The sequence below is a fragment of the Herpailurus yagouaroundi genome, unplaced genomic scaffold, assembly GCF_014898765.1.
Source record: "Herpailurus yagouaroundi ecotype Mexico unplaced genomic scaffold, PumYag 162, whole genome shotgun sequence".
NCBI classification, from domain to species: domain Eukaryota; kingdom Metazoa; phylum Chordata; class Mammalia; order Carnivora; family Felidae; genus Herpailurus; species Herpailurus yagouaroundi.
The window spans coordinates 71,077,285-71,105,198 of NW_024412403.1; the positions used below are offsets into that span (position 1 = coordinate 71,077,285).

Below are 27,914 nucleotides of genomic sequence, written 5' to 3' on the forward strand. Positions count from 1 at the left end.
GGTGGGAGGGAGGAGAGGGTGGGTGATGGGTATTGAAGAGGGCACCTTTTGGGATGAGCACTGGGTGTTGTATGGAAACCAATTTGACAATAAATTTCATATATAAAATAAAAAAAAAAATTCCTGCTGTCTGATAATCTGTCAAATATTTTCCAATTCAAGTACTTGACTTATGTTGGAAAAAACAAAATCATACCTTTATTTTTTTTAAATTTTTTTTAATGTTTTTATTTATTTTTGAGACAGAGAGAGACAGAGCATGAACGGGGGAGGGTCAGAGAGAGAGAGAGACACAGAATCGGAAACAGGCTCCAGGCTCTGGGCTGTCAGCACAGAGCCCGACGCGGGGCTCGAACTCACAGACTGTGATATCATGACCTGAGCCGAAGTCGGATGCTTAACCAACTGAGCCACCCAGGCGCCCCCAAAATCATACCTTTAAAACCCAGGACTTCCATTTCATTTTGCCAAGGTAAGTTATATTTACATAACAACAGGGACAGATTTTGAATTCACTTATCCCCAAGCACCTCAGTTTACCCCAAGCAAGAGGAAAGGTTACACTGTTCTGCCTGCTCCCTCCCTGAACCTGGGTGTCCACTTACTGAAAACATTGTCTAAAATCACTCAATGTAGAGGGATGCCTGGGAGGTTCCGTTGGATTAGCGTTTGACTCTTGGTTTCGGCTCAGGTCATGATCTCACAGTTTTGTGAGTTCAAGCCCCACTCTGGGCTCTGTGCTGGCAGCATGGAGCCTGCTTGGGATTCTGTCTCTCTCCCTGTTTCTCTGCCCCTCCCCCACTCACGCTGTCTATGTCTCTCTCAAAATAAGCTTAAAAATAAATAAATATGGCACAAAAACAGACACTCAGATCAATGGAACAGAACAGAGAACCCAGAAATGGACCCACAAACGTATGGCCAACTAATCTTTGACAAAGCAGCAAAGAATATCCAATGGAATAAAGACAGTCTCTTCAGCAAGTGGTGCTGGGAAAACTGGACAGCGACATGCTGAAGAATGAACCTGGACCACTTTCTTACCCCATACACAAAAATAAACTCAAAATGGATGAAAGACCTAAACTTAAGACAGGAAGCCATCAAAATCCTCGAGGAGAAAGCAGGCAAAACCTCTATGACCTCAGCCGCAGCAACTTCTTACTCAGCATGTCTCCGGAGGCAAGGGAAACAAAAGCAAAAATGAACTCTTGGGACCTCATCCTTCACTTCTGCACAGTGAAGGAAACAATCAGCAAAACTAAAAGGCAACCGACGGAATGGCAGAAGATATTTGCAAAGGTTTAGTATCCAAAATCTATAAAGAATTTATCAAACTCAACACCCAAAAAACAAAGAATCCAGTGAAGAAATGGGCAAAAGACATGAATACACACTTCTCCAAAGGAGACATCCAGATGCCTAACAGACATGTGAAAAAATGCTCAATATCACTCATCATCTGGGAAATGCAAATCAAAACCACAATGAGATACTACCTCACACCTGTCAGAATGGCTAACATTAACAACTCAGGCAACAACAGATGTTGGCGAGGATGCGGAGAGAGAAGATCTCTTTTGCACTGCCGGTGGGAATGCAAACTGGTGCAGCCACTCTGGAAAACAGGATGGAGGTTCCTCAAAAACCTAAAACTACAACTACCCTATGACCTAGCAATTGTACTACTAGGCATCTATCCAAGGGATACAGGTGTGCTGTTTTGAAGGGGCACATGTACCCCAAAGTTTACAGCAGCGCTATTGACAATAGCCAAAGTATGGAAAGAGCCCAAATGTCCATTGATGAATGAATGGATAAAGGATAAAGAAGATGTCATATATATACATACATACATACATACATACATATATATATATATGCATACATACACATACACACACACATACACAAAATGGAGTATTAGTCGGCAAACAGCAAAATGGAAATCTTGCCATTTGCAACTACGTGGATGGAACTAGAGGTATTATACTAAGTGAAATTCATCAGAGAAAGACAAATATCATATGACTTCACTCATATGTGGAATTTAAGATACAAAACAGATGAACATAAGGGAAGGGAAGCAAAAATTATATATAAACAGAGAGGGGGACAAAACATAAGAGACTCTTAAATATAGAGAACAAACAGAGGGTTACTGGAGGGGTTGTGGGAGGGGGAATGGGCTAAATGGGTAAGAGGCATTAAGGAATCTACTCCTGAAATCATTATTGCACTATATGCTAACTAACTTGGATGTAAATTAAAAATAAATAAATTAAAAATACAGACATACATACATACATAAAACCTCTCAATGTAGAAAACAGTGCTACATCAGGCAGGAAAACAAATGAGCTATGATCATTATGCCTTCCCACAGCCTTGCAACAGTTCACGTCTTCACACACAGTTGGGGAGACAGGACTAGGTCATCACTGATCAGATTAAACACTGAAGCCTGCCCCATCCCCCAATATGCCTTCCCTAGTCCTTTCTTTGGGTTTTCCTGCTACTCCATTCCCCCTACACTTAAATACCCAGCAGAAGGATGACTGGTCACTCACCCAATGCATGGATTGGTCTGGTACCTCGGTGCTGTGTAGGAGAAAGGGGAGATGTTCTTGTCTACAAAAGACCCGAACCCCAACCGGAAGTTGCTGGTGAGCTTCTTCATCTCCTCAGCCAGCTTGGTGCCCAGGTTTCGGATGCTGTCCAAGTCATCCTTCATGGACAGGGAGAGGTCCATCAGGTAGTACAAGTCCACAGGGTAATCCTCCACCTGTCGAACCTGCAGCTGGAAGGTAGTCTTATCGCCTGTGCCAACAGAGAGGCCACGCAATTAGAGGTCATCCAACTCACTGGGAGCTGAAGGGATGGATTTTGCTTTCAAAGCTGGTCCCCCTCTTACTTTTCTTTAGTGACCACATGCCTCTCAAAAGAAATATTGTTCTTAAAAAAAAAAAAGAAAATATTTTTCTTGGAAGAAGAGTAACTGAAGGGAATATGGTGTTGAGGGTAAAGTTCTAGGTTCTCCTTCCAAATAATTTGCTCGGCATTTTTGAGGAAACTCCTTAACAACAAGTCTCCCCAGTGGTGTTCTGTTTTGTCAACAAAAGGACTCTTGGGCAGTTGATGGATAATGGACCAGACAATTTCATGGACACAGATTAGGTGAGAGTTAACCCACCAACCTGTACCAACTTCAGGGAAAGGAGAAGCCAAGGTGGGAATGTGGCCAGGAGGAGACTGCCAAGGTGTGTATGAAACAGAAAACAGGGAAGAAATAAACAAAAGGAGGTACAGGAACGAGTAAGAACTGAGGGCGAAGGGAGAGAGGTATAAGGCAAGCGAGAGCGGGGACACACTGTCACTTAAAATACACCCAAAGGGCAAAAACATTTTTTGCTTGTGCCATGTCTCCTATTTCTACTCTCCTAGGCATTTATAGGCAACAGAGTATTTAGTTCTTGGGAATATTTGACATTTTGGGATATCATAGACACAAATTATCATTAGAAATTATATGTACAGGCGTGCCTGGGTGGCTCAGTTGGTTGAGCATCCAACCCTTGACTTTGGCTCAGGTCATGATCGCAGGGTCATGGGATCAAGCCCCTTGCCAGGCTCCACTCTGGGCACAGAGCCTGCTTGAGATTCTCTGTCTCTCCCTCTGCCCCTCTCCCCTGTTCATGTGCTCTCTTGCACTCACTGTCTCTAAAGTAAAAAGAAAAAAAAAATAAGTTATATGTATAAATACAGGAAGACAGATTCTAAATTTTAGCACCATCAAAACGAAGGGGCGGAAGAAAAGAAAGAAAGAAAGAAAGAAAACACTACTAGATTTGTCTACCAGCTACAAGAAAAAGAAAATAATTCTTGGTTGTAAAATAAGAGTCAGAGACAGAGGAAAGAGGAATTAATTCAGAGAAAATGAACAAAGAGAAAAGCCAGTGTCTGGGAGGTGTGGCCCTCTGCAATGTCACCTCCCAGGGTTTACAGAAAGACCCAAGTCAGTGCAGCAACCAGGGGACCCATGCCAGGATAATTATCCTACATCATTTCATAGGCTCTAAAAACACATCATTTAGAACCGACTTCAAGAGGCAATCATACCAAGTAATTCTATCTGTCCTTGAGCTTATTAGTTTTTCAGAGGCACCAAGATGTCCTTGAACTCTCTAGGTAGGATTGCTGCACACACACATTTGAAATCTGGACATACTCATGTATTCAGAAGAGGACAGTGAGGCTGGCCTCTCCTGCCCACAGAGTCCACACCTGGTGGTGGCAGTCACCTCTCAGAGAAGCTGGTCTCCCTGAACGTGCCCGATCTCGTCTGATCTCAGAAGCTAAGCAGGGTCGGGCCTGGTTAGTACTTGGATGGGAGAGAAGCTGGTCTCCCATCTCGAGCTGACAACCAGCAAGCTGAAGCCTTCTTGAACTTGGAGGATAGGGACCCCAATCCCATGTGCTCCTTCTCCTTCTCCCACCCCAGACAAGTTGCATTATATTAACTAGACCACGCAGATTCAGATGACCGAAAGATTTCAATCCAAGTTCCAGCTCGGTCCCTCAACTAGGGGAGCAACCTGAGCCTGTGTCCTTAGATCAACAATGGAAATAATAACAGCACAGCATTGATTAAGCCTATGAAGCGCTCATTTGAAGAGCAGTGTTTGGTAAGCAGTAATGCCTGCACAAATGAAGTATAATTATTATAATTACTATTTTTTGCCTGAGTGACAGCACTGAGCCTGCTTCCCGGGACTTGTCTTTGCGTGTCCTATCCTCGCCTCCTCAAGACTGATGCAGTTTGGGTTGTCTGTTCATAGGAGCCTATTTTTAAAAACCATCAGAGTCTGACTCAAGCTGAGGAATGTTGGAGATTTCTTCCAGAATGAATTCTAGACTGCTGTAATGTCTGCCTCTGGCTCCCATCAGGCAGACAGAGCAGGTCCCTGCTCTGAGCCCCTCCCAGCCCTGGATGCCACATCACAGTGGGGGAGGGGCAGGAGGGAAGAGAACTTGGGGGAAGGGAGAACCTCCTTGGTCTTTGTGTGGGCAGACCACAGACCCCAAATGGGCAGAGCCTATAATCATGTCTGCTCTGTCCAATCCCATGACCTCTTGGCAGAGTCTTCTACATTTTCTGTCCACCTGTGCCCTTCCCCCCAACTTCCCAACTACATCTTCTTTTATCCAGAATCCACTTCTACCTTTTTGTGGATTATGAGTAATGAACAGATGAGGACTTTAGGACCAGAGAGCGGAGAACAGGCTTGGACTTGGGAGGCACCCCTGGGAGGGAAGAGGGCACCAGATTTGGAGAGCGAGAGCTGGCTTAAAATCCAGACCTTGTCACCCAGAACCTGGAAGACTTCAGGCTCCTCTAAATTTGCTCCTCAGTTTCTGGATCAGTAAAATGGGAGGATGTTAATTACTGTGGGGATCAAAGGACACAATGTATCCTAACACCACACAAATGCTTGTACACAAGGAAAACCTCCCCTGGGTTCCCCCAAAAGTCAGTTATTAAAACAATTTCCGGGGCACCTGGGTGGCTCAGTCGGTTAAGCATCCGACTTCAGCTCAGGTCACAATCTCGCGGTCCGTGAGATTGAGTCCCACATCGGGCTCTGGGCTGATGGCTCAGAGCCTGGAGCCTGCTTTGGATTCTGTGTCTCCCTCTCTCTCTGCCCCTCCCCCATTCATGTTCTGTCTCTCTCTTTCTCAAAAATAAATAAACGTTAAAAAAACAAATAAATAAATAAAATAAAGCAATCTCCCCTAATGACAAAAAGGGAGATAGAAAATTCTGCCAGGAACTTAATTGTGAACAGCTCTAGCCTTGGGTATTAAATTTTAACTCCACATTTTTCAGGCATGAAAGCAAAAAGACAAACAAGGTATGATATACACGTTTGTGTGCGTTAAGGTGGCATCTACTCTGAAGTCAGAAATCTCTTTGGCATCATATTCTGAGGGAAACTGATTACTTTAAAAAGCACACATGGGGGGCTGCAAATATTAAAAAGAAGTATTTCTCCCAGTTTTCCAAAAACTGAAGGGTATAAGAAAGAGGGTAGTATGATTAGGGTTCAGAATGAGGGTTTACTGCTATGTCAACTCCGCCTGATTTTTAAAAATTTATTTATTTATTTATTTATTTATTTATTTATTTATTTATTTTAATGTTTATTCATTTTTGAGAGACAGAGAGAGAGAGACAGAGAGCAAGCAGGGGGTGGGGGGAGAGAGAGAGGGAGACACAATCCAAAGCAGGCTCCAGGCTCTGAGCTGTTGGCACAGAGCCTGACACGGGGCTCGAACCCACGAACTATGAGATCATGACCTGAGCTGAAGTCGGAAGTTTAACCTACTGAGCCCCACTACACCTGATTTTAAATGCCACAAACTCCTGAGGGGGCCTTGGCAATATTGGGATGTCCCATCAGCAGATTTTGGAAGGAAGGACATTCCTGGACCAATTCTCAGCGTGAGTGCTAAGTGTGGGAGTTAAGCAGCTGTGCACTAGCTCCCCTACAAGCAAGACCTCCGAGGTCAGCCGACTGAAGGAGAGGCCACTGCCACGTGCAGAGAGAAAGTCTGGGACCCATTTTCCATCTTTGGGCACACTTCCAGAACCATGCAAACTTAGATACACTCTGGCAACACATCCAACCACACAGCTCTGCACCACCGGAGACCTGTCACTTTCATGCATCCAGCAGAGCCCTTATCAACTTCACCATGAGCGCTCCATCAGTGCCCGCTTCTGGCGACACCATCCCAGCCCACATGCCCCCCTGCCCCACTCCAGGTCAGACCACTACAGGCTCGTCATCCCCTGTGGCTTTACCCCTCCTCTCTGGGGCCATTCCACAGGACCCCCATTTCACCAGCAGCAGGATCAAACAAATGGAACAAAGCACACCCCCCAAAACAGCCAAGCACCTCGCACCTGCCCTGCAAGCAGGCCCTCTCATGTCCTGGTTTTTCCCATTTCCAAAGCTCCCAGCTCTGGCGGTGCTTTGCACAAAATGCCTGCCTCTTGCTCAGGCTCCCCCACTGTAGTCAAGTATCAACCGTCTGCTTGAAATGTACTTTCACAGTTTGTTTTCTCTCTGCTGCCCCTTCAATAAGAAGTGGAGACAGTGAAGGTAGGGATTCCACCAAGAATCCCTGGTGTGTCTAAGATCGATTTTTGTTCAAACATTCAGACAAAGCAATATCCCAACCGACAGAGATGCGTGCCATACCCAAATGAATGTAAGTAGTTTTTGATTCCCCAGAAATACCCTTCTGTGCCAAAAATTGAAAGAAAGAAGGGACACCTTAAAATCAGGTATATTGCAAACAGGACCTACAGGGAATTAGGGCCCAGGTGCATACCTCAGGACTCTCATCTAGCTCTTCTGTTTACTGTAGCTGAACGTAATTAGCATCCAAGAATTAAATCCAGACATGGAGCCAAAGAATTGCTTCCCTGGTCAAGGACAAGGCTGGTGTGCTGCAACCCACCCCACTCCTCAGCCCAGAATTCTGACTCTTGACAGATGGAACCCAGGAAGGCACCACATGAAGATAGAGTTGGCCTCTACAGTGTCCACCCCCGAGCACCAGGGCTTGGCATCCCTAGTGTCCTTGAAAATAATCTTGTCTTGGGCCATTTGGGCTTACAAGTACCATAGACTGGATGGCTTTTAAACACCAGAAATTTCGGGGCGCCTGGGTAGCTCAGTCGGTTGAGCGTCCGACTTCGCTCAGGTCACGATCTCACGGTCCGTGAGTTCGAGCCCCGCATCAGGCTCTGTGCTGACAGCTCAGAGCCTGGAGCCTGCTTCAGATTCTGTGTCTCCCTCTCTCTCTGGCCCTCCCCCCGTTCATGCTCTGTCTCTCTCTGTCTCAAAAATAAATAAATGTTAAAAAAAAAATTTTTTTTTAAATAAAAATAAACAACAGAAATTTCTCTCTCAAGTCCTGAAGCCTTCAAGTCCAAGATCAACATGCCAGCACGGTTGAGTTCTGGTGAGAATCCTCTTCTGGGATGCAGACTGCTGACTTCTTGCTGTGTCCTCACATGGCAGAAGGGACAGGGAGCCCTCTGCGGTCTTTTATAAATTCAAAGCAGTAATACGAGGGCTCTGTCCTCATGCCTTAATCACTTCCCAAGGCCCTAACACCTCCTGATACAATCACACTGGGGGTTAGATTTCAATTTATAAATGTTGGGGGCAGGGCGCCTGGGTAGCTCAGTCGTTTAAGAGTCTGACTCTTGGTTTCGGCTCAGGTCATGATCTCATGATTCATGAGTTTAAGCCCCACCAGCGGGCTCTGTGCAGACAGCACAGAACCTGGTTGGGATTCTCTCTCTGCCCCTCCCCTGTTTGTGTTCTCTGTCTCTGTCTCTGTCTCTCTCTCAAAATGAATAAACTTAAAAATAAAAATAAATAAATAAACTTTGGAGGGAGGCCATAAACATTCCATCTATAGCCAACCTCTTATCTACCCACCATGAAGTCTTTCTTAGTCTTTTTAATAAAGTATATACTCTGTCATTCTGGGTGGCAGAAGCAATCTGTAAGTCAGGTAACTGGCATCCCCAAAGTAGAACCAGGAGGAGGGGGGAAGAAAGCACAGACACGGACTGGCAGGAAACCCATCTCAAAAGCAACCAATCACCTGTAGTTTAGTTAATAGTGCTGTACCAATGTCACTTTCCTAGTTTCAGTAATATACTTTGGTTATGTAACATGTTATCAGGGAACACTAGGAAGGGTATAAAAAAACTCTATTACTTTTGCAACTTCTTGTGAACCTAAAATTATTTCAAAATAAAGCACACGAAAAAACAAACTACTGGTCAATGAGCTAAAGGATCGAGGCAAATGATGACTTAAGTAAATCCCTTCTAACTGCCCCAGTGCTTCAACCTACCTATGGCCTTTTATTCACCATTTCAATAACCTTTATTCCAAAGTTTACATCCTTTGTTAAGAATTTTTTAAGGTTGTTATCCTCACATACAGTTCCAGGACTGAAAACAAAATGGAAAACATGATCCTGTGTTTACACAAACTCTTGCTTAAAGTTGGCAGTTCCTCAAAAAGTTAAACACAGAATTACCATATGACCCACAAATTCTTCTAGCAATGTTCTCAAGATTACTGAAAACACATGTCCAAACAAAAACTTGTGCATGAATTTTTACAGTAGCATTAGTCATGACTGCCCCAAAGTGAAAACAGCCCCAGTATTCATCAGCTAAAATGTGGTATATCTAAACAGACCCAATGGAATATTATCTGGCCATGAAAAGGAAGGAAGGAAGTGATAAATGCTACAACATCGATGAATCTTGAAGATATTTTGCAAAGTGAAAGAAGCCAGACATAAAATGCCATATACCATATGATTTATATATAATGTCCAGAATAGGGACACCTGGGTGACTCTGTTGGTTGAGTGTCCCACTCTTGATTTCAGCTCAGGTCGTGATTCCAGGGTCATGGGATTCAGCCCTGCATCAGACTCAGTGCTGAGCATGGAGCCTACTTAGGATATTCTCTCTCTCTCTCTCTCTCTCTCTCTCTCTCTCTCTCTCCCCCCCCTTTGCCCTCTCTCCCCAACTCATGCTCTTCCTCTCTCTCCAAATTAAAGAAAGAAAGAAAGAAAGAAAGAAAGAAAGAAAGAAAGAAAGAAAGAGAACAATGTCCAGAATAAGCAAAAACACAGAAATAGGAAGTAGATTGGAGACTGCCAGGACCTACGTGGCAGGGAGGGAAAAGATAAGGAGGGTATGTTAATGCATATAGGGTTTCTTTTTGAGGTAAGTAAAGTATTCTGGAATGAGACAGTGGTGATGGTTGCACAATGTTGCAAATATACTACAAACCACAATGTTGCAAATATACTATGAACCACTGAATTATACACTTTAAAAAAAATTTTTTTTAATGTTTTTTATTTTTGAAAGAGAGACAGAGCATGAGCCGGGGAGGGGTAGAGAGAGAGGGAGACACAGAATCTGAAGCAGGCTCCAGGCTCTGAGCTGTCAGCACAGAGCCCAACGCAGGCTCGAATCCACAAACCATGAGATCATGACCTGAGCCAAAGTCAGACACTTAACCGATTGAGACACCCAGGCACTCCTGAATTGTATACTTTAAAATGGTGACTTGGGCACCCAGCTGGTTCACTCAGAAAAGCGTGCAACTCTTGATATCAGGGTTGTGAGTTCAAGCCCCCTGTTAGGTGTACAGATTATTTAACAAATACGCTTAAAAAATTATTTAAAAACATAAAAATAAGATAATAAAATTGTGACTTCTACAGTATGGGAATCACGTTTGAAAGAAAGAAAGAAAGAAAGAAAGAAAGAAAGAAAGAAAGAAAGAAAGAAAGAAAAGCAAAACAAAAAGTTCTGTATAGAGGGAAATTTTCCTTTCTTTTCCCCAGGCTTCCCCTGGAACCACAACTCACTCATACTATGCCAAGGCTTGCCTTCGATTAGTCTGGTATAAGACTGGCAAAGGGTTACACTTCACTCAGCAAATATCTATGTGAGGGAGGAGACAAAAAAGCATTTCTAAAAATAAATAATGGAAAAAATCACTATATCTCAAGGGCTTCTCCAGAGTCAGGGGGTGATTAACTTAGGTTAACTATGCACTTGGTAAACTGAATGTTGCTGACTACAACATACCATTCTCTACCTCCCCCAAATAAATAAATATCTGGGGCCTGCCTGTCCTTCTCTTTAAAAATATTAAAACGTTCAAGATTTTAAGAGGCTTCATTGGCTTCAGGTGTTTCTACATTTCATAAATATATTTACAAGGTTCTAGACCTTTAGGAATTCATATTTTCATCAGATCTCCTCCAAGTGTTCATCTCTATAGACAAACATCCTCACAGTTTGGGTATACCTTAACTGGGCAGCCAGTCCCTCCATCACCTTGACCTCCCAGAAATGGGCTCTCCATCACCACATACACAATCAGAGCCCATCCACAGCACCCACAAAATGATTTTGTCTTGAAAAAAGGATCGGGGCACCTGGATGGCTCAGTCAGTTGAGCGTCCAACTCTTGGTTTCGGCTTGGGTCATGATCTCATGGTTCGTGGGTTCGAGCCCCACGGTGGGCTCTGTGCTGACAGTGCATGGAGCCTGTTTGGTATTCTGTCTGTCTCTGTCCCTCCCTTGCTTGCTCTCTGTGTCTCTCTCAAAATAAATAAAGTTTGGGGCCCCTGGGTGGCTCAGTCGTTTAAGTGTCCGACTTCAGCTCAGATCATAATCTTGCAGTTTGTGACTTCGAGCCTGCATCGAGCTCTGTAATGACAGCTCAGGGCCTGGAGCCTGCTTCAAATTCTGTGTCTCCTTCTCTCTCTGCCCCTCCCCCACTTGTGCTGTCTGTCTCTCTCTTTCTCTCAAAAAAAAATAAATGTAAAAACAATTTTTTAAATAAAAAAATAAAGTTTAAAAAAATTAAAAAATAAAAATAAACACAAAAATAGAAAAAGGATCATGCTTTCCATTTTATTTCCAACACCAGAAACCGTATCACAATGCTTAGCATGAGATGAGACTCTACCCAGACTGCTAACATCAGTAACCTCAACTAACCCCAGCACTAATCCCTGGCAATCCAGCAGGGCCCCATACACCCTTTTTGTGTTCATTTCTGAGACAGTTCAGTAGGCAAAATAATGCATTTCTTAAATATGTGATGACTTGGAATTCTAACAACAAGCATATTAGAATAAGACTGACTTCTTTCTTCTTTAACTGAGCATACATTGTGCTTTGTGCATAAATCAGTGCTGTGCATAAATATACTGCCAAGAAAACTTTGCCCAAGGAGGCTACCTTCACTCAAATCACTTCTTTAACTCCTCCTTGAGAGCTGTTGAAAAGCCAGTCGGTAAGTCAAGTCAAACAACAGTTTCTCTGCCTCACAGTCATACCTTAACTCTGATTTTAAGAAGGAGAATTAAAACTATAACATCTCTGGCTTTGTGTGACTTCCAACTCCTTCCTAAACTAAATCTACCCTGAAGAATAAGGATTTGCCACCTTGAAGGAAAATACTTCTTAGAAAACCATGGGCTCTGAGAGCAATTCTAAATGACAAGTTGCAAAAATATAAGTTAAAAACCTCCCTTGTTGGTAACCCTGAAACTATAAACTGGTTTGGAGGTATGAATTTTGTTCTTTGTTAATTACTGAAGACAGTACATGATTATAAATACATTATAAGTATATGAAAAATATGAACACAAGAATAGAGACAGGATCTAGTAAAAATGAAAAATAATATTACATTAAAGTAGATACTTCAAGAATTTCCTTTAAGTTACTGTTATACTATAATTAAATAAAAAAGAAGACACATCATTCACATTAATGGCCAGCCACTTTACCCTACACACTATTCTAATATCTTAATAGTCTACCACAATTCCTACATCTCCTTCTGGGTCACAGCCCATGACCCTGAGCCTGTCTTCACATAAGGAGATGAGTTATTTTAACCCAGAGCACATCACCAAATAGCTACCTACATAATGGCTCAGCTGACTCTTCTCTACGCTGGCACACAGCTCTGCCAGAGCTCCCTTCCTTCTCTCTCTCAGCATGGTATCTCACCAAACAAAAAGCCTAAGTGTCACTTACAGTGGACCCATAAAAATAGCAACCTCAACTAATCCCCACACTAATTCCTGTGACCTGGTAGTGTGTGCCTCTCTAAGTAGCAGGGCCACATACACCCTTATTTTGTTTTGTATTTCCAAGACCATTCACGAGGCAGAACAAAACAATTCTTAACCATAGGATGTCAGCAACAAGAGCAAGCATAACCAAGTGCTTATGATGGCAGTGCTGGGCTAAAACCAATTCTGAGACACGGAGAGTCACTATTCAAACCCAGACCTGACCGACTCCAGAATTGACACCTTTGGCCACTACTCTTTGAAAATAATGCTAATTTTAGGGGCGGCGGGGTGGCTCAGTTGGTTAAGCCTCCAACTTCGGCTCAGGTCATGATCTCATGGTTTACGGGTTCGAGCCCCGTGTCGGGCTCTGTGCTGACAGCTCGGAGCCTGGAGCCTGCTTCAGATTCTATGTCTCCTTCTCTCTCTGCCCCTCCCCCCCTCACACTCTGCCTCTCTCTCCTTCAAAAATAAACAAACATCAAAAAAAAAATTTTTAAGGGGCGTCTGGGTGGCTCAGTCGGTTGAGGGACTGACTTCGGCTCAGGTCATGATCTCACAGTTTGTGGGTTCAAGCCCCGCGTCGGGCTCTATGCTGTGACAGCTCAGAGCCTGGAGCCTGCTTCTGATTCTGTGTCTCCCTCTCTCTCTCTGCCCGCCCCCCCACTCATGCTCTGTCTCTGTCTCAGAAATAAACATTAAAAAAAATTTTTGGGGGGGGCACCTGGGTGGCTCAGTCAGTTGGGCATCCAACTTCGGCTCAGGTCATGATCTTGCGGTCCGTGAGTTCGAGCCCCGCATCGGGCTATGTGCTCAGAGCCTGCAGCCTGTTTCAGATTCTGTGTCTCCCTCTCTCTCTGACCCTCCCCCATTCATGCTCTGTCTCTCTCTGTCTCAAAAATAAATAAACATAAAAAAAAAAATTTTTAAGTGTATTTAGGGGCGCCTGGGTGGCTCAGTCGGTTAAGCATCCAACAGCAGTTCAAGTCATGATCTCATGGTTTGGGGGTTCGAGCCCCGCGTCGGGCTCTGTGCTGACAGCTCAGAGCCTGGAGCCCGCTTCAGATTCTGTATCTCCCTCTCTCTCTGCCCCTGCCCCACTTGTGCCGCCCCCCTCAAAAATAAATAAACACAAAAAAATTTTTTTAGGTGTGTCTACACAAAAAGTCTCATTTGTGACAAAGACCTTGAGATGCTAAGGGAAGGGCTAACCTGTCCATGTCCGCTGAGCTAGGGACAGAACCAGAGCTGGAACCGGGACGGCCAACCACATCCATGATTCTTGCCACTGGCTCCAAGCAACTCTGAGGTCTATATAAGCCCTCTGGAAATAGTTATTGCCAAGGGTTTTTTAGGCAATGACATAGAAGAAAAGGCTAAAACTCAAAGGAATTTGGAAATAAGCTATCTTCTCTTGATAATGTGGTATTTCCTAATTTAGACACATGCATATCTACTCTTTGACATCATAACAATTCTAATATGTAGAATAATATATAACAAAAGTGATGAACTAGAAAAAAACAGCAGTTTTACAGTCACAAAGACCTGGAGCTGACTCAGAGACCATTTCTAATTGGGAGACCTTGAGTGGGTCGCCCTTCGTGTGTAAAATGGTATTAGCTACCTTAGAGTCGGCCTGGTATTCAGCACACAGCAGGTTTGCAAAATCTGTTAGTTTCTTCACATCACCATCAATTCTAGGGCTTGCAGGGGCTCTAGGGTCGTAAGACAAAACACCTCTACTCTGAAAGTCTGTCCCTTCAGAATGCCATGGACTCAAATGGAATTTGCTGACAAGAAAACATACTCTTTCCTGGAAGCAGCACTTTCCTGAGAAACTTGCATTCACTAGGGAGTAAACCGGCCAGTATCCTCCCATAAAATGCAATAACGCTATTTATAATAGCTGAAAAGTGGAAGCAACTCGAGTGTCCACGGATGGATGAACAGACAAACAATGCAGCATACACGTATGAGGGAGTTTCAACCGGCCTTAAAGAGGAAGCAGATTCTGACACCTGCTACAACATGGATGAACCCTGAAGACATTTTCTGGGTAAAACAAGCCTGACACAGAAGGAAAACTACCGTATGAGTCTACTCATATGGGGCACCTAGAGGAGCACCTACAGTGGTGGCTTCCAGGGGCGAGAGTGAGGGTACAATCGAGAATTCGTGTTTGATGGGCACAGAGTTTCAGGCTGGGGTAATGAGAAGTTCTGGAAACGGGTGGTGGTGCTGCTTAGACAGCTTGGTGCATGAATGTACTTAATGCCACTGAACTATATACTTTAAAATGGCTAAAATGCTAAATTTTCTGCAATTAAAAAAACAGCAAAGCTACCCATCTGTCCACGGGGGCCTTGGACTCCGCTTCCTGGGGTCTGGGCCACACCTTGCCATTTCCCTCTATCGGCTCTGCTCTCAGCCTGCCCGGGCTGGGTTTCTCATTATTAACACGTCCCATCCGAGGGCACTCACCGGGCCGCAGGCTCAGGGCAACCTGCTGGGGCGTCATCTGAATGACATCCGAACTCGTGGGACTGGAGCCCTTGCTGCTGAGAGGCAGGCTTCGCAGGACCCGGGTGCTGCTGGCTGGGCTCTCAAACTCGCCTCCGCAGCCGTTTTTGACCAGGTTTGCCTCCAAGTCACACCGGGAGGTGACTGAGCGCAGGCTGCCGAAGTCCTAGGTGCAGAGACAGAGGAGGAGAGAGCACACGGTGGTCAGGCTGTCTTTCCAGAGCACCTCAGCTCGCAGACCCATCACCATCTCGTGGACCTGAAACCCTCTGCACTCCATTTTTATCGTCTGAAAGCGGTAAAAGTGATAGCATAGACCCCAATATGCCTCACCGAGGATTACAAGAGTTAATTAAAGTACTGGATATGACCGCACTTTGTAAACTGTAAACACATAATGAAACTGTTTCATTTCACTGTTCCTTTAATGGTCAAAATTCGCCTGAAAAAATGCATGTGTCTACATGATTAGCGGGGGGGGGGGGGGAGGAAGTAACTGGTCAGTTATACAACTGAAAAATTTTGAAAGATGCTATATAAGTGGACAAGTAGTCATTCAGGCAATGAAGAGTTAACTTTTGAGCCATCCACTCGTCTACTGTGCAGGACCTGTACATTCTGCGCAGTCATTCTGTTAGACAACATGGCAACAAACACAGTGCCCTTTGACCCAGTGGTCCACTCCTAGGAATTTATCACAAGAAATCAATCAGAAGGGGAAACTCTATAAGAAGATATATACTGCAGCGTTATTTAGAATAGCATGATCTTATAAACCTAAATCCCCAAACCAAATGATAAGAAAAACATGGTATATGATCTCCAAACACAGTCATTCAAAACTATGAAGACTAAATCAGAAAATAAAATCATATCTGCATTGGGATTCAAAACTAAAGTTTTTTTTAATTAAGGATAGTTGAGGCATTAGAGTGACTAAAATTATATTTTATATTATCTTTACTGTTATTTGAATAATAAACAAGAAAGGTACTTTCTTTTCTTTTTTTTTTTTTAATTTTTTTTAATGTTTGTTTATTTTTGAGAGAGAGAGAGAGTGAGCGGGCAAGGGACAGAAAGAGAAGGGGACCCAGAATCCGAAGCAGGCTCCAGGCTCTGAGCTGTCAACACAGAGCCCGACATGGGCCTCGAGCCCACCAACCATGAGATCATGACCTGAGCTGAAGACAGACGCTTAACTGACTGAGCCACCCAGGTGCCCCAACACTTTCTTTTCTTAAGCTGGATTTAGGAGAAGGTTGTGTATCAGATTGACCCAACCTTATCTGGGCATCAGGAGTTTAGGCCACTCACTTTAAAACGAAATAATATACTCTGTTATAAAATATGGTACTTATAAGTATTCATCATTTTGCAGTAAGGGGATTTTCAACAGCAAAGTAAACCCAAGATTCTCTCTGAACATCCTTTCACTGATGGATGTAGAAAATAAGATCACCTCCACCAGCTGGCTGAATGCCAGTACTCGATTAGATAATCCTTGTAATAGCTAGAGGAGTTATAATGCTGATCTCTTCCCCTCCCCTCTGTAACATTTTGTCAGAAAGCCTCAGATGATTCAAGTGTCCTGACTGCTATGTTAGGAGCCAGACTGCTGGGAGAAGCACAGACACTCAGAGGACTCGCCGTACATCATGGTCCAGGATGCCCCAGGACTAGCCAATGCCTATTAGAGCCTTCACAAGGTTCAATAGTCAAGAACAAGAAGTCAAGAACAATTTGCAGTGTTTTTATATAAGTAAAACCAGATGTGTTGTTCTGGGCCTCTGTGATTTTGTTGGTGTTTTTGTTTCATAATTTATTTATTTATTTTTTTTTTTTTTGGTATATTGAACCCCTGGGATCTTGCCTGTCAACCTCAGGGCTGGTACTGTAAGTCTAAGTGGCTCCAGACACTTGTGGAACAGGTGAGAAAAAATAATGATTCCAGCTAAAACTAATTATCCTTGAAATTATACAGGATTTCAAAGCTAGGCTTTCCAAACTGGGTTCCACATGGCCAAGTTCGTCTCTGATGTAGACATTCTAATGAAGCAGTACAAAAGCAAAGGGATGGGGGAAGGGAGAGGTCTGCAGTCCTGAGCTGTCTGCAGTGGAGGTCTAATTGGCTGTCCAGAGCTGGAAGGGCTCGGGGGCTCGCCTGCTCAGAGCCTACTTGGCGAGAATTTCTGAACTTCTTGCTGACATACTAGGCCTTGCTGCCAGCTCCTCCAATTCTGATGAGCTGGTCGTGCTTGGCCCAGTTCTGATTGTCAAGGTACACCGTCTTGAGCTGTCCAGGGGAAAACTCTGCCATCAGGTTGGCAATGAAAGCATCTTCGGTGTCCCCAGAGTGACAGGGAGCCCTGACATCCCTCCCATTGGTCTGGAGCAGCTTGCATTCTAAAACAGACCAGGTTACAGAGCCAACGTGCTTCCTGCAGGAGGTGGTTGCATGATTCCTAATCCATAGCCTTGGCGATTCATTTCAGCTTGGCCATCGAGATCATGCCCTACAGCCCAGACACCAGCATTAGCAGTGAACTTCACCCAAGCTTCCTAGTCATCCTGCTCAAAAGATTTTTGACAGAAACTACCAGTCCTTGATGGAGAACTTGTACAGGGCCACCTGCTGGCCAGGGAAGATGCACCTGCTAGGATCATCAGCCGACTTAATTAGAGTCCAGGCCATCCTTCCTAGACCTGATGGCCACACCCGTGCCAATACAGCCTTCTCTGTGTGTCTGGCTTTCCCGACGGTACTCTAGCGGCTCTGAGGCCTCTTTAATCTCTAGGATGTTAGGGGCAATGCTCTCTTCATTCCCCTCACTGGTAGCAGCTTAGGTCTCCTTAATAATATTCTTCGAGGTTGTGGTAAACCTTCACTACAATGCACGTGGCTTCCCGGAAGTTTGCTGTGCAGCCAAGGGAGGGCCACTGACCTTTGTATTGTCACCTGGTTGCCAGTATGAGAACTACCAATGACCATATTAAAACCGCAACTCGTGGGGCAGCTGGCTGGCTCAGCTGGTGGAGCATATGACTCTTGATCTAGGGATCGTGAGTTCAAGCCCCACATTGGACATAGAGTTTACTATAAAAACAAAACAAAACAAAACTCTCAAGGTGACTTCAGTAGTGCCAACCAAGTCAGAAAGGGGACACTACAGAGAGCCCCCTTCTCAGCACACAGCCAGGGACACCCTACAACGGCACCTACACCAAATTTAGACTTAGTCTCAGTGACCTCCACCTCTACCATCAGTTTGTCAACCTTCTCCTATTTCACAAAGTTCAGTGTCTCGTTATTTGGGGCAGGCCCAATGGTTTCACTGATGTGTTCAACAGCCTTTGAGACATCTTTACCTATTATTTGAGGCTTGTCATTGTCCCAGGGCTCTAAGGCCTCAAGGACACCACCTGAGGCACTTCTGAGCTTAGCAGGTCTGAAGCACCTTTTAAGAGTAAGGCAACTCCCTCAGTGGTGGGATTCCCACAGTAGTTGAAGGTTCATCTGGCACAGTCTTCCGAAAATAGCCAAGACTAATTTCCAGCCATAGGTTCTTGCTGGTCAAGCAAAGGACAGAGTGCTGCAGGCCCAACAGGAGTGCTGACCCCACAAGCCCAGGTGAGTCTCCTCTATTCCTGAACTCCTTTCTAGATAGTTTAATTTTGAATGAAAACAGATGCATATTTAAAGACAAGGACCTAGGGCGCCTGGGTGGCTCAGTCAGTTAAGCATCCAACTCTTGATTTCTGCTCAGGTCATGATCTCACGGTTCATGGGATCGAGCCCCTGCTTGGGATTCTCTCTCTCCCTCTCTCTCTGCCCCTCCCTTGCTCATGTGCGCTCTCTCAAATAAATAATCAAATTAGTTAATTAATTAATTTAAAAAACAAAATAAACACAGGGACCTAAAACCACAGAGATCAGGGGCATACACTGTAGTGGTTATAACCTTCCAGATATGCAAGCATTATAAATAAAAGGAAATGTCTCAATATCTCCATTTTAGGCTTCAATTCTGTGAATGCAGATGCCCCAAACCATAAACCCCTGGAGGAAAGAAAGACTCATGATTGAGAAAAATCTTCCTCACATGAATGACATCCTGCTATCTGATGTGTTAAGAGTCTTCAGATCCCAGAGGCCGGATATTTGGAACCTCTCCAGGTGTCAGAATAGAGGGAGTTCCAAGGGGAATGGCCTTCAGATGCACCACCTGGTGTCAGCCCCTCCTCTCTATGTGTGAGGAATCGGAGGCCCACATGCCAAAGTTCATGCCAAACTTCACCCAAGAAATTCAAGTTCATCCGGCCTCAGCTGCCTGGACCGCAGTGCTCTTTGTATCACCTACCTTCCATCTCAAACAAGGCCATGGCTGAATTCTGCAGCAAGAAACTAACTCTGGGTCCCCGGATTCCATCCCTCTGAATTTAATACTTCCTTGCTGCCCCCAAGGCAGAGATCTTCCTGACATCTATCAAACTTGGAGGATAAATATTCTCTCTTATGCAGAAAAACAGGTACGGAAGGAGAGTGGGGACTTCATCTCAACTTGGAAAAATGGAAACTAGTTTCAGGAAGGGCTTCTAATTGGGCACAGCTCAACTGTTGCAGGTGCGCCCGATGCTCGATGCTAAAAGTTTCACTTCATGGAGGAAGCATCTGTCCGTGGTCTCCATAAACGCATCCATCAACCCTCCAAGGACTCATAAAAGGAAACTGCATTACAGGCAAACTTCCAAAAGAAGCAACAGAATGGGAACAGGAACTTGAAACATCTTTTATGGCTTTTAGTCACTATGCCTGATATAAAAAAGAAAAGGGAAGTGTTCCAAATTTAGATCCCTTTTAATTTGCTACCACATTGGCCTTTGCAAGTTGTTTTAACTTGCTCCCTTTCGCTCCCTCCATCACCTACCATGTAGAAGACACAGTGAGCTCCACTGTTTGTAACATTGTAACACCTAACTCCCTCAACATTTGGCTCACCAAAATCTCTATCCCTGCAGTGAAGGCCTGTGCCTGAGTGCGATCAGGTTCATTCAGGTTCTAGTGATTGTGTCATAGCAGTCATTACATTATCTGCACCCCATCCTGCCTACTCTGGCTGAAGGTTGAAACTCTAAGAAGATGTGGGTGGTGGTTTGGGGGAAAGGGTGGATTTTTGTTTGTCTCTGAAACAGCAGGGGTGGGTGAGCTGAGAAACTTGCAGGCCCTCGGAGAAGAGGAACCCAGGCAGGAAAGAGGCAGACAGTCCCAATTTCTGGGATGAAAAGGGAAGAAACAAACTTGTGAATGGGCAGAGAGCCTAGCAGAGAAGTGGGCACAGGTGGGGAGCTGACCACCATCTGAGGCTGGCCTCTTCCCTGGGATATGGCAGGGCCAGGCCAGCCCCTCAGAGCCCGAGTGGATGTGGGGGCAGTGAGGGGAGAGGGTAAGCGATCCAAACCGAAATCTGTGCATGAGCAACACCCTCCCACATGTACCCTCTGCCCCGGGGATGGAGAAATCCCTCCGGCAGCTTTCAGGCGGCTCATTTAATTCACTGAACAAATATTTATGAAGCATCCACAATAGGCCAAGATTATTCCTTTCGTGACCACAAAGAGATGCTCTCAAAGAATCTATATTTTATTGTGAGCTGGAGTGAATGCTCATTTTTTTTTTCTTCATTTCCTCCTAGCTCAAAGGAAAATACAGGCAATGTCTCATTTATGCCCCAGCCACCATAATTTCCCCAGAAGGTCCGCTTGGCCTGTCTTGTTTCCCAGCTTCTAAAAAGTCCCCTTCCTCATTTTCCTGCACCCGGCCCTATTGACCCTTCATTTCTGCCTCTCCATGTCTACCTCCCCGGCAAAGACCCCTCACCCTGGCCCAGGCTTCCCCAGTCTTCTTCCACGTCCATCCCCATTTCCTCCCATCCAAACACCACAGGCCAGCGGCCTTGCCTCCCTGGTTCTTCTCCTTCTGGCTTCTCAGCAGCCTGCACTGCCGTGGACACAAGGTGCCTCACTGTCATGCCCAACAGACTCCCCACTTCCCCAGTCCTGTATGCAATCCCCTAGCCTATCTTTGTCTCCACTCGCACAAACTCTGCTCTCTCCATCCTCATAGGGAGTCTGGGTGCTTCAGCCCTGTCCACTTCTCCCAAACCACCCACCGTCCTCCTACAAGCCACACTGGCTTCCCTGCTTCGAGCACATTCTGCTCATGCACAGGGTCTCCCTGGGCACACAGCTAGGTCCGGTCTCCCAGTTCTCACTGCACGTAGGCAAAGTGATGTGACTGGGTCATAGGCAAGAAAGTGTGTGTAGAAACAATGCAGGCTGCCCGGGGCCTCCGAAAGCGCGCACGCGCGCGCACACACACACACACACACACACACACGCCATGCCCTGCAAATTCCTCTTCACAGCTAACTGGGTTGTGAAACTTATAATCTTAGATCAGGGGAAATTTTCCACTAAAAAAAAAAAAATGACAGACAAAATGGATAATAAGCTTCTGGGGTTTGTTGTGTGTTTCATCCTGTGCAGTACAAAGAGCCCCATAAGTGTTCATGCTGGTTGAGAAGCAGGGGCCATGGAGGTATCACAAAGTATTAGGGGCAGGGGCTGAGGTGTGCAATGGGAACAGGTGAGGACAGGCAGCCTCCTACACTCCTAGTCTAAGAGTACAAAAAAGCCTGGCAATTCTGGTCTTGAAGCCAGAGGGTGAGTCTGAAGCCACCAGTAAACTACATCAGGAAACAAAGACAAGAGGGATGTCTGGTTGGCATCAGTTGGTTGAGCATCCCACTCTTGATTTCAGTTCAGGTCATGCTCTCACGGTTCGTGAGTTCGAGCCCTGTGTCAGGCTCTGTGCTGATAGCACCTGCTTGGGATTCTCTCTCTCCCTCTCTCTCTCAAAATAAATAAATAAACTTTAAAAATTAAGAAAGCAAGCAAGCAAGCAAGCAAAGACAAGAGAGCAAAAGAGCCAGGTTGACAAGGCCATTCAGGGGGCACCTGGCTGTCTCAGTCAGTAAAGCATGTGACTCTTGATCTTGGGGTTGTGAGTTCGAGCCCCACGTTGGGCATAGCAATTACTTAAAAATAAAATCTTAAAAAAGGAGAGAGAGAGAGAGAGAGAGGCAACGCAGCAGAACTCTGTAGAGAACCAGAGTGAGGTGCTGAGCAGGAGCTGACCAAGGGCAGACTCAAACTCGATACCTGTGGGAGAATACAGTAATGGGAGGGCAGACTGGGTAGAAGAAGTGCAATTAGGTTACAAGGAATGTTAAATGCAGAGTGAGGATCCCCACCCCACCTCAAGTAAAATAAGAAAGCACGGTGAGTTCAAGAGCAGGGGAGTCTTGATGGAATATGTTCTGAGATTAATCTGTGCTGGCGTGCAACGACAAGGCAGGTGGGTGGATCAGAATCCACACAAACACACTGATTAGGGACCTGGCCCTCCCTGGCTGTCCATTAGGCACCAGCCCTCAATGTACATACACATCATACACTCTTGGCCACGCATTACCTCTCTGATGACGTCTCAGGATATATGGTTAAGAAGGCACTCGGCCACACTTACTCTGTCTTGCTAAAGGGCAGAGACTGATCAAAAACTATTCCTGAACTCTCCAAACTCAGCTCCCTGAAATACACTCAGGCCCCAGGGGCAGTTCGCCCCAAGAAAACGAGGAGTTCTTCAACCAAGACTGAGGCTCCGCCGAAGCACAGGGAACCAGATGGGCTAGAGAGGGAACCCAAGTGTGGCCTGGGACAGTGACATGTTCCTTGAGATAATGTCATTCACTATCAATATTAGGACATCAGACTCGCGGAGGTACTAGCACAAGAAAAGGAAGAAAACCAAAGTAGACCACTGACCCCGGCTTCCAGACCCCACTGCCTACATTTACTAGAAAATGTCACCGACAACAGAAGCAGTTTGCTGGATAATACTCATTATGTTAATTAGCAGTCCCATTCACAAACCCTCTCACGGCCTGATCTCATTCTACACTCCCAGTTATGCCGGAGGGTGGGAGCTGTCACCTTCGTTTTACATATCAAGAAACTGGGAGGAAATATGGCAAAACTGAGATTTAAACTTTGGTTTTCTAATGACATGTTGTTTAAGCCCACCTCTTTTATCCAATATGAATTTCTGCCAGATTCTTGGCTGAATCTGGAGAGGCCAAGATGAGTAAGACATAGTTTAGATTTTCAAGAAGATGATTTAGTCAGTAACCGGCCTGAAAACAAATTAATAACAATAAAAGGTTATAAGTGCTACCAATGAAGTACAGAATATGGGGAGACAAAGAGGTGGTCATGGCCTGCACGTGCAGATAATCAATAGCAATCCAGTGAAAGCCTTCAGCCCGTATTTATTGAGCAACTACTGTGTGCCAGGTTAACGCTCTGGGTACTGGGGATCCAGCAATGCAGAAAATAGATAAAACCCCTGCCCCAACATTCGGGAAGAGAGAGATAACATTTCCTTGCCAAATGGCGTGGATGGACTGAGGGATGGATAGGTGGACAGACGTGTCTGGGAAAACCATGAAAGTCTTCATAGAGGAGATGAGACTTGAACTGATTCTTGAAAACGGGGGAAGACAAATGTTGGTCAGGAAAAGGGGGGAAGCACAGGAGCACGCACAGGAAAAACCATGAAGGTATTCATCAGGCAGGGCTCTCTAGGGATCTTTGGGTAGTTCCCTCTGACCAAAGTGCTGGAGGCAGGCAAGTGATGATGGTGGGGAGGCAGGTGGGGGCCAAGGAACTTGGATTTGTCATGCAAGTCATAGGGTACCAGTGAAAGGTTTTAAAGAAATTTCATAATAAACACACCACAATTAAGCACAAACACAATGAAGGTTCATACATTGAGAAGATTTCTTGGGATAAATTTATTGGGATTGGAATCACTTATTTAGTAATCTTACTCTCTACTAAAAAAAAATTCGAGAGGTCACACTTGAGAGGCCGAGTGGCCTCGAGGAAAGAGCTTGGACTCAGAAGTCCAAGAAGGCAGACTGAAACTCAGCTTTGGCACAATGCGTAGTCTTGAAAAAGTCACTTCACCTCTCTGAGCCTTCAATTTTCATCAGTAAAATGGTTGTTATTCCCACCTACTTGACAGAGCTGTTGTGAGGGCTGAAGATGCCATGTAAAAGGTGTGCAGTATCTAGCGGGGCTCCCCACACGGCCATCTGTAGCCATCGAAGAGGAAACCAATCCCTAGGCTCTGAGGCTGCATCGTGGTGAAGAAGCATGGCCTCCCAGGAGCCCTCTCTTGTCCTCCTGACAGGCCCCACGCACTGAATTGCAGACACTTAGCCAGTGCGAGATAGCAAGTCTTAGCTTCTTCAAAAAATAACCTTAACAGGGTGCTTGTGCAAAGAGGGTTCGTGCCCTGTGCTTCTGACAATAGTTTTGATAAGTGATCCAGAAATGTCCTTCAAGAGAGGAATTTTAGAAATTGATCATTTGCTGATGAGCGCACCAAGCTCTGGTATTTGCATCGCTTTGTGAAAGCAGTATGCCTAACATCTTTTTGAACTTACAACCCTTCTTACAGGGTGGGAAGAAACAGCAACCATTATTTTTAACTATTCCATAAAGGCTGACTCATAATACTCATCCTCAGACGAGCCCCATGAAGATGACTGGCCTCCACCAACATGCCACCCACCCCTGTAGGTTCTGAACTGTCACACAACAACTCACTTCACATGCTCACATCTCTTACCAAAGAGCAGAAAACCATACGAGGGTCATAACTGACTTCCCCACAAGGGGAAGGAAGGCCCTGCTTTCCTAAAATAGGGTGAAAACACTCAACACGACCTGAAGACCCATGTTATAAATGCCCTAGAAAAAAAGAGGAAGACGCAGTCTGCAGAATTTTCTGCACAGTCAACTTGCGAGCCGTGGGGTAGCCTGCCCCTTCTTCCCCACCCCCACCCTGGCCACATACCTCTTTGAAGCACCAGGCACATTTCGGGTGGATTAACAGACATTCTTCACACGAGGTGGCACTTCCACTAGTGCATATGTTAAGACCTTCAAAGAAAGATAAAGATGCACCAATTAGTTCCAGGCCATAAACCTGACTGATGAGGCTTTTGTATGGGGTGGGGGGAGGGGTCACTTCCTTTTTTAACAGGGAGCCTGGGTAAGGCTGAAGGGTACAGGCCCCAGTGCTAATCGCAGGTTAAGGCTCATTGGCCGTGCCCTGAACGCTGTGACAGTTTTTGAAGCGTTCACCGAGCATGCCCACTAGCGTGAGCAACTCCCATTACTTCTGCTGGATCCCCGTGGATTTCCAGCCCCATCACACAGGAGGGCCTCCCTCACCGAAGGGCTCATTACACTCAGTCCACCCAAAATGACAAAAAGAAATTGTACGATAAAAGGAAAGAAAAAAGAAGAGGGGCGCCTGGCTGGCTCGGTGGGAAGCGCTTCTAACTCTTGATCTCAGGGCTGTAAGTTGACCAACGTGGTCAACCTCACATTGACCAGAGAGAGGACTTAAAAATAAAATCCTTATTAAAAAGAAAAAAGAGGGGCACCTGGGTGGCTCAGTCAGTTAAGCATCTGACTCTTGGTTTCAGCTCAGGTCATGATGTCATGATTCATGAGTTTGAGACTTACATCCGGCTCTGCGCTGGCAGTGGGGAGCCTGCTTAGGATTCTCTCTCTCCCTCTCTTTCTCTGCCCTTCCCCCACTCACTCTTACTCTCTCTCTGAAATTAATTAATTAATGGGTTAAGATAAAATCCATTAATTCAGTATACCTACTAGTAGGTCAAATAAGAAAAACCATAGCATCACCTCACTGGGTAATAAAAAGGCATTTGACCAAATTCAAAACCCATCCTGATTAAAAAAAAAAAAAAAAAAATCAGAAACTAAGATTAGAAGGAGATTTCTTTATCATCGTAAAGCTTACTTATTTCAAACCAAGACCAGTCCCTTCTCTCCCATTAATCTGGGGAGTGGTCTCCTGAGGGGGGTGCTAAACTGCAGTGGTGAAGTTAAATTCGCTGCCCCCTCAACTCCCTACCCCACACCTGCACCCACCCTTCTTCAACCTTGCGAACCTTGAAACTTATCATTCTTTTCTTTTCCTTCTCAGAAACATCAAGGACGCAGTTCTTTTGACCGAGAGGAGAGGATGTTGGTATTTCTCTGAATGAACACAGCTCTCTGTTCAGCCCTCATAGCACTAAGGACCCACTAGTCTCTTCTGGTCATTGCCCTGAATTCCAAGAAGAGAGAATGTCCACTGAACTGATGGAAAAAAGAGAAACCCAGGGCCACCAGCCCTAGAAAGAAGGGTCCAAACTGTAAGGGGAAAAACAGCCGGAAAAGATTAAAAGGGAGAGTGGAGGGGGAAAATATAGGGAACTCCATGAAATACCATAAAAACAACTATTGTAAGACCTCTTGAAACCCTAGCATTTCCCCAATTTGCTAGTTTTAACTCCCTGCTTCTCCTTTGCCACTAGCAGTAAAACAACAGAAATCGACACAGGGAGCTGCACTTAGTCACCACGAGGGACACTAAAGGGAACAAATACCATGTGGGATTAGAATGGCCACCGGGGTGGAAGGGAGGAGACCCTAGCAGGACCAGAGATGCTGGGAAGAAAGGAGGAAGGGCTTTGGAGGCCCAGAGAGAGTAAAGTCAGATGCTTTCCCCCAGCTCGATGCTGCACTCTGGGCTCCTGGGCACCACCAGCCGCCTTGCTGAGCCCCTGCCACACCCACAGAGCTGGGGACTCCAATCTCACTGCCAGACCTGCAACAGGACCTCCTGGGTGCAAGCCCTGGACTCAGAACACATTTCGCTGGAGAAACAAGCTGGGATAGCATGCATAACCTCATTTCAGCAGAAGAGCCCTTCCCAGGTCCAAACACTAACCAAGAAGGTCTTTGAATCCAGCCCACTGGGAATTCGGGCCTGCCTGCCTCCTGCTTGCACTGACAAGTTCCTTTCTCATTTTAAAGCGAATCCACTCACTTGATGACTTTTAAATAGGCTTAAAAAGGGGCTCCTGGGTGGCGCAGTCGGTTGAGCGTCCGACTTCAGCCAGGTCACGATCTCACGGTCCGTGAGTTCGAGCCCCGTGTCGGGCTCTGGGCTGATGGCTCGGAGCCTGGAGCCTGTTTCCGATGCTGTGTCTCCCTCTCTCTCTGCCCCTCCCCCGTTCATGCTCTGTCTCTCTCTGTCCCAAAAATAAATACATGTTGAAAAAAAAAAAAATTTTTTTTAAATAGGCTTAAAAAAATATGTAGGCAGGAAGAGTTTCAAAATGCTAGTTCCACTTTGTGGTCAAATCTCCTTACGTGTCAGAAACTCAAATGGGGGTGGAGGGATCAAATCCAGAATGAAAGTGACTTTCCCCCTGCTCTCCTTATCAAGTACAAATTCAGGCCCTTGAGGCACCTGGGGTGGCTCAGCCGGTTAGGAGGTGACTCTTGATTTCGGCTCAGGTCATGATCTCACGGTTCATGGGTTCATGGTTCATATGGCTCTGTCAGAGCACGAGGCCTGCTTGGGATCCTCTGTGTCCCTATCTCTGCCCCTCCCCCTCTCTCAAAAAGAAATAAATGTTAAAAAATTAACAAAAAAATTCAGGTCCTTGTGGCACACCATCTCC

The 27,914-nt window shown here is 45.4% G+C and overlaps 1 protein-coding gene across 3 annotated transcripts in view; it reads right to left on the reverse strand.

Moving 5' to 3' along the window:
* Window positions 1-27,914, reverse strand: part of ITGB5 (integrin subunit beta 5) — a 122,935-nt gene that overhangs the window by 85,879 nt on the left and 9,142 nt on the right. For all 3 annotated transcript variants that reach the window (XR_005793323.1, XM_040484772.1, XM_040484771.1), the window contains exons 2-4: window positions 25,226-25,311; window positions 15,205-15,409; window positions 2,571-2,820 (exon numbers count right to left, since the gene is read on the reverse strand). Coding sequence is in view for 2 of the 3 variants with exons in the window: in XM_040484772.1 (XP_040340706.1) it covers window positions 2,571-2,820; window positions 15,205-15,409; window positions 25,226-25,311 (541 nt within the window). In the remaining variant the exon portion in view is untranslated. The remainder of the gene's footprint in view (window positions 1-2,570; window positions 2,821-15,204; window positions 15,410-25,225; window positions 25,312-27,914) is intronic.